This window comes from Oncorhynchus kisutch, linkage group LG19 (assembly GCF_002021735.2).
Source record: "Oncorhynchus kisutch isolate 150728-3 linkage group LG19, Okis_V2, whole genome shotgun sequence".
Lineage (NCBI taxonomy): Eukaryota > Metazoa > Chordata > Actinopteri > Salmoniformes > Salmonidae > Oncorhynchus > Oncorhynchus kisutch.
This window is the reverse complement of record NC_034192.2, coordinates 20163352-20185494: the sequence shown is the minus strand read 5'-3', so window position 1 is coordinate 20185494 and position 22143 is coordinate 20163352. Positions and strand designations below refer to the sequence as shown.

General features: G+C 40.5%; 1 protein-coding gene across 3 annotated transcripts in view; it reads left to right on the top strand.

The window, feature by feature from the left end:
* cblb (Cbl proto-oncogene B, E3 ubiquitin protein ligase) overlaps positions 1-22143 on the top strand; it is a 141131-nt gene that overhangs the window by 65796 nt on the left and 53192 nt on the right. For all 3 annotated transcript variants that reach the window (XR_004204288.1, XM_031798321.1, XM_031798322.1), the window contains exons 7-9: positions 3936-4073; positions 11987-12074; positions 18398-18529. Coding sequence is in view for 2 of the 3 variants with exons in the window: in XM_031798321.1 (XP_031654181.1) it covers positions 3936-4073; positions 11987-12074; positions 18398-18529 (358 nt within the window). In the remaining variant the exon portion in view is untranslated. The remainder of the gene's footprint in view (positions 1-3935; positions 4074-11986; positions 12075-18397; positions 18530-22143) is intronic.

The following is a 22143-nucleotide window of genomic DNA, read 5'->3' as shown; positions in this document are numbered from 1 at the left end:
CTCTAAATTAGCTAGCTAGACTCTCTTACCCATATACATGGATGGACGATTTTCCCTCTCTGTCACAGATGCTGTGTTTGCCCTTAGATTGAAGATGTAATCCGGGGATGCGAGCCTTGTTGAACACCTCCAGGAGGTCCTGGTATTCCGCGGGAATGGGGGAGAAATCCAAGCATTTACCAGAGCCTGCAGGAGAACGTAGCTCCTCATGTTTTTCAATGGTGGCTCCTTGCAGGGAGACAGCTTTGCGGAGCCGGTCCGAGGCTGCTGGGTCATGGCCAGTTTCACACTATAACAACACAGGGCGAGACCCAGATGCAGACACAGGAGGCAGATTGTTTGAGCCTCTGATATTTATTAGAATACAAGGGGCAGGCAATAGGCAGGTCGAGGACAGGCAGAAGTTCATTAACCTGTTGAGTGTAGGGGGCAGTATTTTGATGTTTTGATGAAAAACATACCCATATTAAACTGCCTATTTCTCAGGCCCAGAAGCTAGAATATGCATATAAGGATATAAGGTCAGATTAGGATAGAAAACACTCTAAAGTTTCCAAAACTGTCAAAATATTGTCTGTGAGTATAACAGAACTGATATTGCAGGCAAAAACATGAGGAAAGTCCAACTTGGAAGTGCCTCTTATTTTGAAACCTCCCTGTTCCATTGCATGCCTTCCCTCCATTTAAAGGAATATCAACCAGATTCCTTTCCCTATGGCTTCCACATGGTGCGAACACTCTTTAGACATAGTTTCAGCCTTTTATTCTGAGCGAGAATGATCATATCGCGTCAGTGGACGGCTGGGTGTCCCCAGAGTTTTACATGCGCCAACAGCTTGGAGCAGACATTTTTTCTCTCTCTCTTCTATTGAAAAAGCTACGGTCCGGTGGAAATATGATTGATTATTTATTGTAAAAACAACCAGAGGTTTGATGATAAAAAACGTTTGACATGTTTCTACGGACTTTACGGATACTATTTGGAAATTCATCTGCCCCGTCGTGACCGCTCGAGCCTGTGGATTACTGAACAAAACGCGCCAACCAAATGGAGGTTTTTGGATATGAATTGAATCTTTATCGAACAAAAGGAACATTTATTGTGTAACTGGGAGTCTCGTGATTGCAAACTTCCGAAGATCATCAAAGGTAAGCGATTCATTTAATTGCTTTTCTGACTTTCGTGACCAATCTACTTTGCTGCTAGCTGTTTGTAATGTTTTGTCTGCTGAGAAAGATGTCCTTACATTAACGCTTGGTTTGCTTTCGCTGTAAAGCTTTTTTGAGATCTGACACGCCAGGTGGATTAACAACGAGCTAAGCTGTGTTTTGCTATATTGCACTTGTTATTTCATGAAAATTCAATATTTTTTGTAATTTAATTTGAATTTGGCGCTCTGCAATTCAGCGGATGTTGACGAAAATGATCCCGCTAACGGGATGGGTGCGCCAAGAAGTTAACCAGGTCAGAGTCAACAGCCAACAGACTAACAGAGAACACAGGTATAAATACATGGGGAAGATGGGCGACATCTGGAGGCGGGTGGAGACAAGCACAAAGACAGGTGAAACAGTTCAGGGTGTGACAGTTTCCCACCAGAATGGGCTTTAGGTGAGGCAGATGAACCTGTTAGCCATATTACTTCAACAGTATTTAACACAAGATCCTCTCTAAGCTTTACAGGAAAGTGGTTCTGAATATGAATGGCCACACCTCCACCTTCTGTCTTTTCGGTAGATCTTATAACCATGTTTTGCTACCACTCTATCATCAAAGGTATTATCTAAGTGAGTTTCAGAGATATGAGAGACTATAAATGTAATCTGTTACTAGCAAATGATTGATTTCATGAACTTTCTTAAGATACATATGTTAACGTGGGCTATTTTTAGCACTTTTCTGGGATGCTTGATGGTTTTGTATTGCTTTACTGGGAAGGTAAAAAAGTTATAGGAAAACCCACCTCAGTCTTCTGAAAATCTAACCCTATGATAGAGGGTTACCCATATTGTAATGCCAAAGACACACCAGAATGGCTTTCCTGTCACGGTCTTCCTCCTCTTCATCTGAAGAGGAGAGGCGAGAAGGATCGGAGGACCAAAATGCGGGGTGGTATGTGTTCATGGTGAATATTTAATTAAAGAAAGTACTGAACACTGAATAGAAAAACAATAAAACAATAACGACCGTGAAGCTATAAATGAGATCTGTGCTGACACAAGCAACTAACATAGACAATCACCCACAAACAAACAGTGCAACCCAGGCTACCGAAGTATGATTCTCAATCAGAGACAACTAATGATACCTGCCTCTGATTGAGAACCATACTAGGCCGAAACATACAAATCCCCAAATCATAGAAAAACAAACATAGACTGCCCACCCCAACTCACGCCCTGACCATACTAAATACATACAAAACAAAGGAAATAAAGGTCAGAACGTGACATTTCCAGGAGGTGTTGATTGTTCCTGAATGTTCCAGTCTCCATTATGACTTAAACCTGCTTTAAAAAACAGAGACAATGTTTTAATATTGCTGTCCATCCATAATTCCCAAATTTACTGAGCTTAAGCAATTTTAACAAAACTATGTATATACTGTACACTGAAGGTATTACACATTAGAAACACCTTCCTAATATTGAGTTGCACTCCGTTGTTAACCTCAGAACAGCCTCCATTGGCCAGGGACTGGACTCTACAAGGTGTCTAAAGCGTTCCACAGGGATGGTGGCCTGCGACCAGAGAACGCGTTTCCACTGCTCCAGAATCCAAAGGTGGCAAGCTTTACACCACTCCAGCCAATGCTTGACATTGCTCATGGTGATCTTAGGCTTTTGTTCGGCTGCTCGGCCAAGGAAACTCATTTCATGAAGCTCCCTACGAACAGTTATTGTACTGACATTTCTTCCAGAGGCAGTTTGGAACTCAGTAGTTAGTTTTACAACAGAGAACAGACCATTTTTATGCGCTACGTTCTGTGAGATTGTGTGTCCTACCACTTCGCGATTGAGCCGTTTTTTCTCCTAGATGTTTCCACCTCACAATAACAGCACTTACAGTTGAACTGTCATGTTGGAAAGGTGGCATCTTATGACAGTGCCACATTGAAAGTCACTGAGCTCTTCAGTAAGGCCACTCTACTGCCAATGTTTGTCTATGGAGATTGCATGGCTGTGTGCTCTATATTTTACCCCTGCCAGCAACGGATGTGGCTGAAGTAGCCGAATCCACTAATTTGTATTTATTATGGATCCCCATTAGCTGCTGCTCTTCCTGGGGTCCGGCAAAATTAAGGCAGATACAATGAAAAAAATATTACAATACATTCATTACAGAATTCAAAGCTGTTTTATTCTGTTTGTGCACACACTAACAGATCAGTCGATAGATTTAATTAATCCTGTGCCAAGAAGAGACGAATTAGGCTATGTGTTCCACCGGTATGCTGTAGTCCATTGGGAGAACAAGCGAAAGAGCAGGGTAAAGTAAGCAGACACGTTGGGTTTAATTCAGACAAAGTGTGAATCTACACTCATAAAAGATAAATACACATATAAAATAATCTTTCATGCTTGTCAATTAATGGAGAATTAATGCAAATATGGCAATGCGTTCACAGGTTCAGACGCTGCCCGTTCTAATCAATGATAATAAAATCACATATCACCACGTATAATGTGCTCAAAATGTGTAATTCCAATTTAAAATAGATTTTTTTTGTTGAAAACATCAATGTTTTAGTGACGTGTGAATATCTGACCCAGAATGTTGTCAAATTATGAACTTTTTGTTGAAATAATGTCTATTTTTTCAGTTCTTTAAAAATGGCCTTTTTGGAGATACAAGGTTTCCATCCGACAGTGACAATATTACTGTTTTAATGTTTGATTTGTCTGACCTCCCTGTTTCCCATCTCTCATTCTAGCTACATCTTCAGACAAAGCTGCACACGACTGGGCCAGTGGGCCATTGGCTACGTCACCAACAACGGGAACATCCTGCAGACCATCCCCCACAACAAGCCCCTCTTCCTGGCCCTCATCGACGGATGCAGGGAAGGCTTGTACGTAAAAACCTGGGAATTAAGTTCTTCACATTACATTTTTCTGTAGCACAAGATGCATTCCATCTAAATTCTAATAAAATAAATCTAGCTGAAGCGTTCAAAATATACTGAAAACATCCAAATACATAATCTATACAGCTAAAAACAACAATGTGATGTCAAAACAAGTTTTCATTGAGTTTAAAGAAAGACTGCTTCGTCAATTTACCTGATTTTGATAACCGTTACTTTGGACAAAATCAAGACGTGAGTATTCTTGTATAAAAAATCTTAAATTTACGGCTCCTGTGATTAAGTCAATTAACTGTTTTTATCGTTTGACCGACCTAATTTAAAGACATGCATATTTAAGAATTTTATTTTAAATACTTATTTTCTGTGTATTTTCAAATATATTTTTGTATTTGTATTTATTATGGATCCCCATTAGCTGCTGGGGTCCAGTAAAAATTGTGGCAGTAATACAGTTGAAGTTGGAAGTTTACACGCACCTTAGCCAAATACATTTAAACTCAGTTTTTTTTATTTAATTCCTGACATTTAATCCTAGTGAAAATTCCCTGTCTTAGGTCAGTTAGGATCACCACTTTATTTTAAGAATGTGAAATGTCAGAATAATAGTAGAGAGAATGATTTATTTCAGCTTTTCCCAGTGGGTCAGAAGTTTACATACACGCAATTAGTATTTGGTAGCATTGCCTTTAAATTGTTTAACTTGAGTCAAACGTTCGGGTAGCCTTCCACAGGCTTCCCACAATAAGTTGGGTGAATTTTGGCCCATTCCTCCTGACAGAGCTGGTGTAACTGAGTCAGGTTTGCAGGCCTCCTTGCTCGCACACACTTTTTCAGTTCTGCCGTCACATTTTCTATAGGATTAAGGTCAGGGCTTTGTGATGCCCACTCCAATACCTTAACTTTGTTGTCCTTAAACCATTTTGCCACAACTTTGGAAGTATGCTTGGGGTCATTGTCCATTTGGATGACCAATTTGCAACCAAGCTTTAACTTCCTGACTGATGTTGTGAGATGTTGCTTCAATATATCCACGTTATTTTCCCTGCCTCATGATACCATCTATTTTGTGAAGTACACCAGTCCCTCTTGCAGCAAAGCACCCCCAAAACATGATGCTGCCACCCCAGTGCTTCATGGTTGGGATGGTGTTCTTCGGCTTGCAAGCCTCCCCCTTTTTCCTCCAAATATAACGATGGTCATTATGGCCAAACAGTTCTATTTTTGTTTCATCAGACCAGAGGACATTTCTACAAAAAGTATGATCTTTGTCCCCATGTGCAAACCATAGTCTGGCTTTTTATGGAGATTTTGGAGCAGTGGCTTCTTCCTTGCTGAGCGGCCTTTCAGGTTATGTCGATATAGGACTCGTTTTACTGTGGATATAGATACTTGTACCTGTTTCCTCCAGCATCTTCACAAGGCCCCCTGCTGTTGTTCTGGGATTGATTTGCACTTTTCGTACAAAAGTATGTTCATCTCTAGGAGACAGAACGCGTCTCCCTCCTGAGCGGTATGATGGCTGTGTGGCCCCATGGTGTTTATACTTGCGTATTATTGTTTGTACAGATGAACGTGGTACCTTCAGGCATTTGGAAATTGCTCCCAAGGATGAACCAGACTTGTGGAGGTCTACAATTCTTTTTCTGCTGTCTTGGCTGATTTAAAAAAAAATCCCATGATGTCAAGCAAGGAGGCACTGAGTTTGAAGGTAGGCCTTGAAATACATGCACAGGTACACCTCCAATTGACTCAAATTATGTCAATTAGCCTATCAGAAGCTTCTAAAGCCATGACATCATTTTCTGGAATTTTCCAAGCTGTTTAAAGGCACAGTCAACTTAGTGTATGTAAACTTCTGACCCACTGGAATTGTGATACAGTGAATTATAAGTGAAATAATCTGTCTGTAAACAATAGTTTGAAAAATGACTTGTGTCATGTACAAAGTAGATCCGACTTGCCAAAACTATAGTTTGTAAACAATACATTTGTGCAGGGGTTGAAAAACAAGTTTTAATGACTCCAACTTAAGTGTATGTAAACTTCCGACTTCAACTGTATCTTTGTTTCATAGTATAGTTTTTTCTTATTTGCTTAGTCACATGATTTCTTAATTTGCAGTATGTTTGCCAATCAGTTGGGCTGCCAGACTTATTTGCCATACCTTTTGCCTCATCTCTCTCATTATATTACATCTTTTATTTTACATTAAAATACATTTTTACAACAGATTTCACAATACATTAAGTATGTGCCCTCAGATTACTACTCTACTTAAACACACAATCCAGGTGTACATGTGTGTACAGTGCATTCTGAAAATATTCGCACATATCTGGGGAAGGGTACCAAAACCTTTCTGGAGCATTGAAGGTCCCCAAGAAAACAGTGGCCTCGATCATTCTGAAGAAGTTTGGAACCACAAAGACTCTTCTTAGACCTGGCTGCCCAACCAAACTGAGCAGTTGGGGGAGAAGGGCCTTGGCCAGGGAGATGACCAAGAACCCGATGGTCACTCTGACAGAGCTCCAGAGTTCCTCTGTGAAGATGGGAGAGCCTTCCAGAAGGACAACCATTTCTGAAGCACTCCCCCAATCAGGCCATTATGGTAGAGTGACCAGCCGGAAGCCACTCTTCAGTAAAAGGAAAATTACTCTCAGACCATGAGAAACAAGATTCTCTGGTCTGATGAAACCAAGATTAAACTCTTTGGCCTCAATGCCAAGCGTCACATCTCGAGAAAACCAGGCACAGCACATCACCAGGCCAATACCATCCCTATGTTGAAGCATGGTGGTGGCAGCATCATGCTGTTGGGATGTTTTTCAGCGGCAGGGACTGGGAGACTAGTCAGAATCAATTGAAAGATGAATGGAGAAGTAATGAGATCCTTGATGAAAACCTGCTCCAGAGCGCTCAGGACCTCAGACTGAGGCGAAGGTTCACCTTCCAACAAGACAACAACCCTAAGCACACAGCCAAGACAACGCAGGAGTGACTTCGAGACAAGTCTCTGAATGTCCTTGAGTGGCCCAGCCAGAGCCCGGACTTGAACCCGATCGAACATCTCTGGTGAGACCTGAAAATAGTTGTGCAGTGACGCTCCCCATCCAACCTGACAGAGCTTGAGAGGATCTGCAGAGAAGAATGGGATAAACTCCCCAAATACAGGTGTGCCAAGCTTTTTGCATCATACCCAATGAGACTTGAGGCAGTATTCGCTGCCAAAGGTGCTTCAACAAAGTACTGAGTAAAGGGTCAGAATACTTATGTAAATGTGATATTTCAGTTTTTGTGATTATGGAGTATTGTGTGTAGTTTGATGTGAATTTTTTTTAAAATCAATTTTAGACTAAGGCTGTAACATAACAAAATGTGGAAAAAGTGAAGGGGTCTGAATACTTTCCAAATAGTTCCATAGTGTGTATTTGTATCTGTTTTTTAAATTTGATTTTATTGCTTGCGTGAGTTACTTGATGTGGATTAGAGTTCCATGTAGCCATGGCTCTGTTTAGTACTGTGCACTTGTCAGCTCAGGGATTTGATCTTGCAACCTTTTGGTTACTAGTCCAAAGTTGCCGCCCGTTTTGGAGGTGTTCAGAACAAGGTTAAGGGGAGAGAAAGCTTGTTGGACACTAAGAAAGTTTTGTTGTAGAGCATTTAACACAAAATCCAGGGAGGGGCCAGCTGAGTATAAGACTGTATCACCTGTATATACAGTATATCACAAAAGTGAGTACACCCCTCACATTTTTGTAACTATTTGAGTATATCTTTTCAAGTGAGAACACTGAAGAAATGACACTTTACTACAATGTAAAGTAGTGAGTGTACAGCTTGTATAACAGTGTAAATTTGCTGTCTCCTCAAAATAACTCAACACACAGCCATTAATGCCTAAACCGCTGGCAACAAAAGTGAGTGCACCCCTAAGTGAACGAACGTCACTTCATGTGTACCTTTTGATAGAGGCGCGTAAACCAGAAAAGTAGCGTCAGTTTGTTTTGCTCCTGTATTGAACACAGATCATCCCGTCTTCAATTTGATCGATTATATACGTTTAGAATTACCTAAAGTTGTATTACAAAAGTAGTTTGAAATGTTTTGAAGTTTACAGGTAACTTTTGAGATATTTTGTAATGACGTTGCGTAAGTTGGAAGCAGTGTATTTCTGGATCAAACGCTCCAAATAAATGGACATTTTGGATAGATATCGACGGAATTAATCGAACAAAAGGACCATTTGTGATGTTTATGGGACATGTAGGAGTGCCAACAAAAGAAGCTCGTCAAAGGTAAGGCATGATTTATATTTTATTTCTGCATTTTGTGTCGCGCCTGCAGAGTTGAAATACGCTACTCTCTCATTGTTTACTGTTGTGCTATCATCAGATAATAGCATCTTATGCTTTCACCGAAAAACCTTTTGGAAATCTGACATGATGACTGGATTCACAACGAGTGTAGCTTGAATTTGCTATCTTGCATGTGCAATTTAATGAAAGTTAGATTTTTATAGAAATGTATTTGCATTTTCCCTGGCTATTGGCCATGTGGGACGCAAGCGTCCCGCCTGCCCCAAAGAGGTTAAGGCCATGCAACCTGAGTTGTAACCTGAGTGAGGTGCACATGTACAGTACATAAACAGATGCATGCGCCATATTTTTATGTGGATGCGCCATATATTTATGTGGTGGACACTTGATACTGTTAAGTTCTAATTTTCAGAGTAAATAACTCACGGACGCCTAGAAGCTTAACCAAGTTTAATTCTTCCCAAAGGGTTGATACCGCTGGATTCAGACAAACCGACATTTCACACAAGCACTGATATTTAATCCTTTCTCCTAAGATGAGTCTCCTCCTCCACAACTGAACAGCCAATGCATCTCTGTTGCTAGACAGAACCTTAGTGATTGATATCTGTTCTTCCTCACTTCATCTAACCTGACCTCTACCCCAAAGTGCTCACTCCTCCCCAACTCAAGGCTTTCATGTTTATTGATACCAGACTGTGTCTCTTCTTCTCCCAGAGTATCCCTGATGGCCAGCAATAACATATCCTGACATAATGTAAACATTATACATCACCCTCTCTCCCTCAGTGACATTGTTAGTTTCTAAGATCTCCACCCGTCTCCCCTTATCAATGCCTGCCACATGTAATCTCTTCCTTGCACTCAACACATTCCAAGCTTAGTGTAACAAACTTCTTCGTCTGATGAGGAGTAGGATAGATCGGACCAAAATGCAGCGTGGTATGTGTCCATGTTACATTTATTACAACTGAACACAAAATAACAAAATAACAACGAAAATCAAAACAGTTCTGTATGGTGAAAATACAGACACAGAAAACAACTACCCACAACCCATAGTGGGAAAACAGGCTGCCTAAGTATGGTTCTCAATCAGAGACAATGACAGACAGCTGTCCCTGATTGAGAACCATACCCGGCCAAAAACACAGAAATACAAAAACATAGAAAAAAGAACATAGAACGCCACCCTAGTCACACCCTGGCCTAACCAAAATAGAGAATAAAAAGCCTCTCTATGGCCAGGGCGTGACACTTAGTTGCACACACTATATACCTTCCTCCTATAACCCTTAACTTCTGGTGTAGACCCTCAACCTTAGCACTCCATCAGTGACATGAATAAGTATATTTTATATTCTCAGAACCCAACAATATGGTCACATGATATTGTTGTGGTATGTAACATAATCATGTTATGACCACACATATCAATATTCATTTTATATATCAATATTTTGCTAAGTCTTGCTAAGTGGATGGATCTCTACAGAAGGTGTAAATGGTACAGCCAAATGGTTACTTGCATATTAGCAATATCAGAAATAGATAGTGTTAAAATAATACACAGTACAAGAACAATATCAATAACAATATCAGTGATAGATGAGGTAGTTATATGCATACAGTCAGGGGAAAAGTGGCTGAGCAGCAGGATAAAACATAAAAAATAGTAGCAGCAATGTATGGTGTGCATGTTAGGAGAGAGTCATTTGAATAGAGGCACTGCAGATAGTGCTGATGACTGGTCCGTCAGAACCACGCATGAACAAGGGAATCTATATTCGGAGAACCTGTTTCTGTCCTGCCCTTGACTTTGGTGCAGGGCATGTGATGTCCATAGCCTCTTCATCGCAAAACTCCCTGATCTTCTCAAAAAGATAAGTTTGTCTAGCTGTGTCCAGTCCAGGTGGGGCTTGTACAGGCAGACCATCTATTTGGTGAAGAAATGGTGAATGGATGATCTCCGCATGTGTGGTTCCCACCGTAAAGCATGGAGTTGGAGGTGTGATGGGGTGGGGTGGGGGTGCTTTGCTGGTGACAGTCAGTGATTTATTTAGAATTCAAGGCACACTTAACCAGCATGGCTACCACAGCATTTTGAAGCGATACGCCATCCCATCTGGTTTGCACTTAGTGGGACTATAATTTGTTTTTCAACAGGACAATGACCCAACACACCTCCAGGCTGTGTAAGGGCTATTTGACCAAGAAGGAGAGTGATGTAGTGCTGCATCAGATGACCTGGCCTCCACAATCACCCGACCTCAACCCAATTGGGATGGTTTGGGATGAGTTAGACCGCAGAGTGAAGGAAAAGCAGCCACAAGTGCTCAGCATATGCGGGAATTCCTTCATGAGTGTTGGAAAAGCATAGTGGCTACTTTGAAGAATCTAAAATCTAAAATACATTTGGTTTGTTTAACACTTTTTTGGTTACTACATGATTCCATATGTGTTATTTCATAGTATTGATGTCTTCATTATTCTACAATGTAGAAAATAGTAAAAATGAAAGAAAAACCCTTGAATGAGTAGGAGCATCCAAACTTTTGACTGGTACTGTATGTTTGGACTGCAATTCAGGTTTTATCTGCCAGTGTTATACACTGTGACATAAACTAAACCTTATTATTTTGCTTCTACTACAAATCTGCAATCATTGACGGGGTAGGGAGGGAATTGGGGCCTGCAATGCAAGTGCACATTTTGGGAGGAAGGTGGGGAATTGGGATGTAGCCATATACACAGTCTTATTTCCTCTCTGTCTTGACTGCTCAGGCGACGAGGGATGATTACCTCTGTAAATGTAGTTTGATCTCTTTCGCCACACTTGAGTGGTTTCGGTTCAGAGTGCCTTTGGGATGCGAGCAAAGGTGGCCCACTTCTGCAAATATTCTAACGGAGGATTCCTAGGATACAATTATGCATGAAAGCACATTAGGCTCACTGCCTGTGTGTGTCGGTGGACAAAGCAGTCAGATCATGGGGACTCGATTTGGAGAGAGCACTTCATGACTTCACTCTTCATAGTGCTGTCATAAGAAATGTATTGTGGTAAAATACAAATTGCAGAAACAAACTACCTTGGGCTCCCGAGTGGTGAAGTGGTCTAAGGCACTGCATCTCATTGCTAGAGGTATCACTACAGACACCCTGGTTTGAATCCGGGCTGTATCACAACCAGACGAGATTGCGAGTCCCATAGGGCGTCGCACAATTGGCCCAGTGTCGCCCGGTTTGGCTGGTGTAGGCTATCATTGTAGAATTTGTTCTTAACTGACTTGCCTAGTTAAATAAAGGTCACAAATGCATTCATGTTCCATGCTCCATGAAACAAAAATATTTCTCCCAAAAAGTATTCTGTGTCAGGATAATGCTGAGTCTCTTTTAAAGTGGTCCTAATTTGAGATGCCATGCAATGTCATTTTTATGACTGTGTTATGAAGATGTTTGATAATAGATGTTAAATTTAGCTTGTTGTGCCTTCTGTGACATCTCTGAGTCGTTCTTAGTTTTTGTCAGCAGTCTGCAAGGAATGCTGGGATATCTAAGCTGTCTATCTTCTGTCCTCAGCTACTTGTTTCCTGACGGACGCAGCTACAACCCTGACCTTAAAGGCTTGTGTGAACCCACCATCCATGATCACATTAAAGTCACACAGGTCAGTGTGTGGGGTGTGTGTGTGTGAGAGAGAGAGAGAATATTGCATTTTTGCAAATTGCATTTGTGTCCCACCCAGCCGCGGACAGGCCGTTTAGATTCTGCAACAATTGTTTTCTAAAGCCAGTGTGACATGTTGAATTAGTTTTCTTCCTATGAATTTGGCTCTAGGGTTGGTTTGGGCTATTAGCTATTATGAACCCATCACTGAAAGCTAACACTCTCAGGAACATGTGTTGTGTTCTGTTTTCCTCTAAAACGCTCACAGGTCACACAGGACTCGTTAGAAGGGATAATCACACAAAATGACTGGGGGATATAAATTGAATGCAATTGTGATCTTGTTCCTATGAATTTGGTTATAGCGTTCGAAAGGGCTATTTAAGCAATAAGGCACAAGATGGAATGATGTATCAGGAAAACAGTCACAGGTAAAATGGTGTTGTGACTGTATTTACCTTTGACTGTATTCATGATGCAGCACTGACTCAAGTGCCTTATTGCTTTTATAAAACATTTACCAACATATTAAAACAACAAAAACCTTATTTTGATAAGTAAATTCATACAATTTCAATCTTCCATCAGAGGAAATAGTCTGGACAGGTCTTTAGTTTGTTTGGTCATGTTGCTGCAGACACGCTCCAGTCATTAATTATTTTTTTATTATTCTTAAAACCTCTCGTCAACAGCCAGTGAAATTGCAGGGCGCCAAATTAAAAACAACAGAAATTCCATAATTAAAATTCCTCAAACATACAAGTATTTTACACCATTTTAAAGATGAACTTCTTGTAAATCCAGCCACAGTGTTCGATTTCAAATTGGCTTTACAGCGAAAGCACACCAAACGATTATGTTAGGTCAGCACCTAGTCACAGAAAATCATACAGCCATTTTCCAGCCAAGGAGAGGGCTCACAAAAGTCAGAAATAGCGATTGAATTAATCACTAACCTTTCATGATCTTCATAAGATGGCACTCACAGGACTTAATGTTACACAATAAATGTGTGTTTTGTTCGATAAAGTTCATCTTTATGTCCAAAAACCTCATTTGAAATTGGTGTGTTATGTTCAGAAATGCATTGTCTCAAACAAACATCCGGTGAAAGTGCAGAGAGCCACATCAAATTACAGAAATACTCATCATAAACATTGATAAAAGATACAGGTGTTATGCATGGAATTATAGATAAACTTCTCCTTAATGCAACCGCTGTGTCAGATTTCAAAAAGGCTTTATGGCGAAAGCACACCTTGCGATTATGTTAGGTCAGCACCTAGCCACAGAAAAACATACAGCTATTTTCCAAAGAAGGAGAGGTGTTACAAAGGTCAGAAATAGCATTATAATTATTCACTTACCTTTGATGATCTTCATCAGAATGCACTCCCAGGAATCCCAGTTCCACAATAAATGTTTGTTTTGTTCGATAAAGTCCATCATTTATGTTCAAATACCTCCTTTTTGTTCGCACGTTTAGTTCACAAATCCAAACTCACGAGGCGTGGGCAAGTCCAGGCAAAAATTTCAGGCGAAAAGTCCAAAAAGTTATTTTACAATTCGGAGGAAGATGTCAAATTATGTATAGAATCAATCTTTAGGATGTGTTTATCATAAATCTTCAATAATGTTTCCACCAGACAATTCCTTTGTCTTTAGAAATGAAAAGAAACGCAACTACCTCTCTCAGCCGTGCGCATGATTTAGCTCAATAGGAACACCCATCCTGTAGAGGGCTGGTCTTCCGTTCTAACAAAAGTGGTTGCTATGCAGGCTGACTAACGTTCTTGTCACTCCCAACTTCAGCTAACTCCATCACGTCAAACATTGCACCTGGAATGACAGCCCACTAGCTGCATTTTCGTCTGTTTGAGCTTTTTTTATATTGTCATTTACTTGGATATATCCATAATAATGATGATGATGGGTGATTTCGGCCTGGCTCAGAAAAGGTTTTGTCTTGTCTGGACACCTCTCTATTGTATTTCTATTTGTATTTATTATGGATAACCATTAGCTCCTGCCAAGACTCTTCCCAGGGTCCGGCAAAATTAAGGCAGTTATACAATTTTAAAAACATTACAATACATTAATTACAGAATTCCCAACACACTTAAGTGTGTGCCCTCATGCCCATATTCCACTACCACATATCGCAACACAAAATCCATGTGTACGTGTGTGTATAGTGCGTATGTTATCATGTGTCTGCGCCTATGTTTGTGTTACTTCACAGTCCCTGCAGTTCCATATGGTGTATTTTTACCTGCTTTTTAAATCTGATTCTACTGCTTGCATCAGTTACCTGATGTGGAATAGAGTTCCATGTAGTACTATGCGCCTCCCATAGTCTGTTCTGGACTTGGGGACTGTGAAGAGACCTCTGGTGGCATGGATTGTGGGGTATGCATTGGTGTCCGAGCTGTGTGCTAGTATTTTAAACAGACAGCTCCGTACCTTCTGCTTCTCAACACCTCTTACAAAAACAAGTAACGAGGAAGTCAATCTCTCTTCCACTTTGAGCCATGAGAGATTGACATGCATGTCATTAATGTTAGCTCTCCGTGTACTTTTAAGGACCAGCCGTGCTGCCCTGTTCTGAGCCAACTGCAATTTTCCCAAGTCCCTCTTTGTGGTACCTGACCACACGAGTCCAGGTGCGACAAAACTAGGGCCTGTAGGACCTGCCTTGTTGATAGAGTTGTTAAGAAGGCAGAGCAGTGCTTTATTATGGACAGACTTCTCCCCAGCTTAGCTACTGTTGTGTCAATATGTTTTGACCATGACAGTTTACAATCCAGGGTTACTCCAAGCAGTTTAGTCACCTCAACTTGCTCAATTTTAATTACGAGATGTAGTTGAGGTTTAGGGTTTTGTGAATGATTTTTCGCAAATACAATGCTTTTAGGTATTGGAAATATTTAGGACTAACTTATTCCTTGTTACCCATTCCGAAACTAACTGCAGATCTTTGTTAAGTGTTGCAGTCATTTCAGTTGCTGTAGTAGCTGACGTGTATAGAGTTGAGTCATCCGCATACATAGACACATTGGCCTTACGCAATGCCAGTCGAATGTCGTTAGTAAAGATTGAAAAAAGCAAGGGGCCTGAACAGCTACCATGGGGAATTCCTGATTCTGTTGGAGAAGCTTCCATTAAAGAACACCCTCTGTGATCTGTTAGACAGGTAATTCTTTGTCCACATTATAGCAGGTGATGTAAAGCCATAACACATACATTTTTCCAGCAGCAGCCTATGATCGATAATGTCAAAAGCTGCACTGAAGTCTAACAAAACAGCCCCACAACCATTTTATAAATTTCTCTCAGCCAATCATTAGTAATTTGTGTAAGTGCCGTGCTTGTTGAGTGTCATTCCCTATGAGTGCTGAAAGTCTATTGTCAATTTGTTTACTGTATCTGGTCAAACACAAAGTTTACTAAGGGTTAGTAACAGACTGATTGGTCTGCTATTTGAGCCAGTAAAGGGGGCATTACTTTAGCTTCCCTCCAGGCCTGAGGGCACACACTTTGTGGTCGGGTCCAGGGGAGTTTGCATTTCAAAAGTGAAGCAAATCTTCAGAGGTCGGACAGGCAGCCAGCTTATATTACCCCAGCTGTACCAAACTAAATGCTAGGCTACAATCAAGGGGAAATAATGTGCGAGTTGAGATAAATAGAATAGATGCAAATTCTTATGATGGTGAAATTCTGATGGTAGTGCAATGATAATTGATGGAACTGTTAGCAGGCATAATGTGCCTGTAACGGCCAATACAGCACAGCTTGGAACGCTGCTTCTCCAATCAGCATCTAGGATCCAAACAACCTGTTTTATAATGGCAATTGTGACCGCATCGGAGAAAGCTAAGACTCTCAGGAACATAGTGCCGTGGAAAAAGTGAAAAAGTAATTGCCCCCTTGATGTTATATATATCGAGGATGCAACCGTCTCAACTCTGCAGATTTTGCTGCGAAGAGACAGAATCATTAGATAATTTGTGTTGGTACTCTCTATATGTAGCTTGTTTTTGGTTGCATGTTCAGGAATGGCTGAAGAATTGCAACATTTACCTGGAGTTAACGCAACAAATAGCTCTGCTGGATGATCTGAAAAGTCATTGTCAATCGACCAATAATATAATAATACTCTTAGCAAAAATGTTTAACTTTCATTTACAATCTGTAGAAACTATGAGAATAGAAAGGTTCAGAACGTTTGTGAAACATCACAGCACAATTGAAAAATATATATCAAATAGAATTCAAAACTGGATGGTGTTCAGAGATAGATGGGAGCGGTTTAATGGAGCTGAAGGATGGGACTAAAAACAAACAAAAGATAACCAATGTAAAATGTGACTGACTGGCTCAAATCAGTCTTATGTAGATCATTTTCACATTGGATAAAAGTAGAGACTCAGAGCTACAACATGGTATATCATAGACTACAGTGGAGGAACAATGGGAAAGGAATTCTGCTTTGAAAGTTGATAAAGTTGTAAACTCACTTTCGAGAAAATGTCCTTTGAATGTTTTGGTACTACTACTGGAGAGCACTTGTTTGTCTACACCCATTCAGCATCGTTCACACCCTTTTAAGGTTTAGCCCCACCCACTAACAATAGCAGTCAAGCACTCAAGCTAACTTGCTAGCTACTTCCAGACACAAATGAGAGAACAGCTCACTGAACATTACTCTCCCTAGCAGAGCTGGTTAGGCTGTTGGTGACTGCAACTGTAAGAGATGTTCAGTTTGTAAATTCAGAGCGTTTCGCTCTCTGAGTGTTCAGAGCACACACTGGACGCTCTGGCCGAACGTTCTGACCTCACAACGGCAGTCAAGCACTCAAGCTAACTGGCTAACATTGGCTAGCTTGCTAGCTACTTCTAGACACAATTGAGAGAACACCCCACTCTGACCATTTTACTCGCACTAGCAGAGCTGGTTAGGCTGTTTTCATGTTAACCGTGTTCCTGGCAACAATTTAGTTACCTTTTTTTGCCAATGTTTACTGACACCGGCCAGATTCAACGGACGTTGAGCGTTTGGAAATTCATCAGTTATTCTGCGCTCTGGCACTCAGAAAGCTTGCTAGCTAGGTAAACAATGTACCTAGCTTGGTAAACAAAGTGTAAGTTCACACATGTCACATAACGCGTTAGCTAACGAGCCAGACAGCTAACGTTAACTAGTCAAACAACAATGAATAGTGCTAACTATCCATGTTCAATGTTAGCTAGCTAACATTAGGCTCTAGCTAGAACAGCAAACGGCTCTGAGAAACAAATAATTACATCAGCTAGGGAGCCAACCAGCTAACGTTAGCTTGAAATGAAACCACTTCCTGTCAAAATTAGAAAACGTGTAATATCTGAAAATGTAACGTTAGCTAGCTAACGCTAGGCTTTCTTACCTGTATGCATCATCGTGCATGGATGTGTCTCCCTGTCAGGAATGCCATATCACGGTTGCCCTTAGTTTGAAGATGAAATATGGAGACAGGTGTTTCCTCCATCTCTTTAGCTATCATGCTATAATTCCACTGATTTCAAAACTTGAACCTCCAGAAAGTGGACGCCACACTTATGCAGCTCCACTACACAATACGCATTCGACTGGATTACCAACACAGACTGACAAGCTTCTACGGCAGACCAATCCGAACTCCTCTCTCGGCATGTCCAGCCCACTCATTATCTCAGCCAATCATGGCTAGTGGGAAGGTCGCTAATGTTTTCTGTGGCTAAACCAGCAAGGCTTGTAATTTAACAATTTTATTCATATTTACAGATGGCATACGAGTTTGTTAGTAAGGCACATGAACGTTCACATGTTCAAGAAGGCATTTCTGCACAAAAAACGCATTTTGATTAAAAAAACATTTTTTACGTTCAAACGACTCTCCTGTTAAGTCGTAACATGCGACATATGCCTAGTTTCCTGAATCGATGTGTCCAAACTTTTGACTGGTACTGTATGTAAATGTGATATTTCCGTTTTTCTTATTATAATTTTGCAAAAAAGTTTAAAAAAAATGTTTTTGCTTTGTCATTATGGGGTATTGTGTGTAGATTTATGAGGGGAAAAAACTATTGAATCCATTTTAGTGTACGGCTGTAACGTAACGAAATGTGGAAAAAGTTGAGCAGTCTGAATACTTTCCCGAATGCACTATACGTCTCACTTGATTCAAATTCACTTCCTTTAATTCAAATTCAATTAATATTCTGCTTCATGTGGAGTGTGACCAATTCTTATTTTAATTCATGAGTTGTGTGTGCTGCCTCATAACTGACCCCTCTTTGGTCCTAAAGGAGCAGTACGAGCTCTACTGCGAGATGGGCTCCACCTTCCAGCTGTGCAAGATCTGCGCAGAGAACAACAAGGATGTAAAAATCGAGCCCTGCGGACACCTCATGTGCACCTCCTGCTTGACTGCCTGGCAGGTAATCAAATAAAATGTTGACGGTGCATTGCAGAGTGTATTTTGTCATTGTGAGTAGGGTTTGAATCTCAGGTTTACATGACAGGGATGGATCATGTTACACTAGCACAATCTATCTTGGCATTGCATGCGTGCCGATTGCTAGGCTAGTGCACAGAAAACCAAACAGCCTTTCCCGTATTTGTTCGATTGAGCCACAATTTATTTGAGCATCTGTGGTGCAAACAAGGCATTTCTGTGTTTCCACTGTTAATGCTTTTCCAACAGTGTTCTTTATGTCTACTTAGTTGTCATGACTTTCCCTTCTGGATGAGGATCAGAGAGAGCCCCCCCTCCAACAGAGAGGAAGTTGGGGAAGTAGGGGAAGTTGGCCAATACCTTGCAGGGAACTCTCTTTCCCACTTTGCAGAAGTTACATCAGAGAGATTTTGCAGTAGTGTAACATCAAAAGGTTGGACATTGAAACAATATTTCTTACCTAATTAATATGGGAAATGGATGGTGGGGTCCAAACAATAATCATGTCAAACCAGTTGTTGTTTGGTGATATCATTAAAAATGTTATAACGGAAACATTGTAACTTTAAGAGCTTTCACAATATACATGTCAGAGTCACATCTAAATGTTATAAAACTTATATGATTAAATATGAAACTATTGTTGAGAAGATGTGATTTTAGCCTTCTAAATAAGATAATGGTTTTTCATATAGACTTTGAAACCGCCCTCCAAGGCGAGTGCTTAAAAGGACTAGCTGAAGAATTAACATATTAGACCAAAACATGCCGGGTTGCTGCCGGTGAGGACAGTGGTCATAGCTGTAACCTGAATAATCAACCATTTAGACCAGTACATGGCCGGGTTGCTACTGGCGTGTAAAATGGTTAGACTCTACCAAACCAGAAAATGGTAAGACCCTCAAACTCTCGACTTAAGAAGATAAAGGCTACATCGGAAAATTCAGTCTGCAGCTGTTTAAGTACTTTAGTCTAGTAAACTCGACTGAGGACCACCGCGTGTGTACCTCTGAAGGATCCATTCTAAGGAAGATGAGAAAATAACATTTTCCGATCAAACGACCATTAGTATGTCAGGTGCTACAGTAGGTGCTATTGATTAACATGGGTATCCGGAATCCCGGGACTGTCCCGGTAACACTCTTTACATTTCCCGAAAAAATAAAATGACAAGATCCGAGAAATTACAAAAACAATTATCCAATGTCAGCACTAATGCAGGCCCTACACAACATGCGCAACCTCAGATTAGCAACAAATAAAAGAGCACATTATCCAAACAGCTTTTTGCATGGAAACCTTTTACATCACACAAAGTCGCCATAAATTCAAAGCGCATGCATAGTTGACAATGCCGGACTGCACACGCGACCCAAATGCAATTAATAAATCCTACAGGGAACCCCTACAGTAGGCTTATAGCCTATAAAAGAACGTGCCTCTTTGAGCTGTCATTGTGAATTTTCACAAATTTGATAGGCCTATGCACAACTCACTGTCACATGAATTCTGTTATTAATTCAGAGAGTCATGAGGGAAAGTTATATCTTCTAACTGTCCTAGAGCCTAGGCTATTTTCCTATCCAGTCCCAAAATCTTGACTCATGTCTCGCATGAAAATTCTTAACTTTATTATGTAATCCAAAGGTTGCATTATCAGAGCACATCATTCGTGTATGCCTGTCAAAATACCGCTGTAACTATTTCCACTATTTCCCAGTTATTCGTGAGCTGATCTGCTATCTGTATAATCATCAACTCGATTTAGCCAAATATAGGAGATATTCTGTAATTCGTTGGAGGTTATCTAGCAAGTTTAGCAAGTTTGGTCTTTTCACTTTTGTTTTACTGAGTAAGAATGACTATACAACGCTATACTCGGAGTGCGCTCTTGTGCATTGAGATAGCCTACTGCTGAAATGCGCTGCCGAACAAAGATAGTTACTCTATCATTAGTAAATACCGTTTAATTTGATCTGAAATCATGGTGCAGCCAAGCCGACAGGGTGGCACAGCGCCCCTCTTATCTGGGGAGAACCCTGGCATAGTGACCATATCTTGATTTTAAACGCTTTAAATGGGCACTTCCAGGATAACTATGAATTATTACCGGTATTGAAACTTGGTAGATTTTCTGTGTGTATCAGATGGGACGGCAATGTGTGTATGTTTGTAATTACTGTCCTAATAAGTCTCTATTGGCCTCCTCCCGTAGTGGGACATCTGTGCTGCTTTTCCCAAGTAAACAATCTATTGTGTCATCTTATTGATCTTCAGCAGAAACACAGACTTGCTTACATGAGGCACTGTTTTGCACTGTTGGGTGTCATATATTTGTGGTGGATTCATGTGTTTATTTCTTTCAGCGATGTGTGTTAATAACCCTTTCATATTGGAGGTGGTCCTGATATACAGTAATTACAGATACACATCTATAGATACTGTACACATCACAAACAGACAGCTATGTATCATGTGCAAATACTGTAATATAAACCTATGAACTTGGTAATGCAGGAGATACAGAGATACATAAGAAATGATCTTGGGCACAGTTAGTTTTGTTCTGTTTTAGTACACAAGCCTTACCCATCTCCTCCCTGTATGTAAGGGCCCTATAAAAAACAGCTTTACAAAGAATGCGGACAGAATCACGGAATCCAGACATTAAAAACGGAATTCAACAATATTGAAAAATGTATTGAACTAAAAAGTGGTGTCCTGGAGAAGTTTAAGCATTGTTGTGGACATCCAATTTTGTTTTTCTATTAAAAATCTGAAAATCTGAAAAAACAAAGAGAAACAGAGAAAATATTCACCCAATTTTATAGGGCCCTGTGTATGGTTGATGTCAAGTTAGTGATGGTTTTAGAATGGTAGAATGGCTTAGCCTATCCCTTAATATTTCTCTGTCTATTGCTCCACCAGTGATTCTCATGGCTCCATCTGAAGTGGGGCCCAAGGGCACGTATATGTGTGTATGTGTGTGTGTGTGTGTCTTTGTCAGCGCAGTGATGTCAGGTGTGGGCCGTTTAAGTCATAGAGGGAACCTCCGTTCTCTCTATTTTATGACTAACTAAAAACCCCAGATATGTTCCAGTTGAGTCAAATACGGGGGGGTTACCCTCGTCACATTAACATACTCAACAAGGACTTCTGGTACTACTTATTTTTTTTTTAAATTAAAACATCTGCCATTACTCAAAGATTCTTGATCACATCCTGTTATTTGAACTTAAGAAAGTTTCTTAAGGCAGAAGGGGTGGGCCCTGGGGGGATTTGAATGGCCATTCTGTTTTTTGGAAAGGACGTGTTTGCAAGGCTTCTCTTCTGTTGTGATCAGATGTGGCTGTTTTTGGCCAAGAGCAGTGATGCATATATTTTTACACATTTACTGTAATGTACAGTATGTACATACATGGATCTGCAACTCTGAATCTTCTGATTTGATTGATCAGATGAATATCTAACCTAGGACCAAAATGTACATGTCATATGACTGGGATCATTTACTGACTGGGATCATTTACTATACCTAGGGTTGCAAAATTCCGGGAACTTTCAATAAATTCCCTGGTTTTCCAGAAATCGTGATTG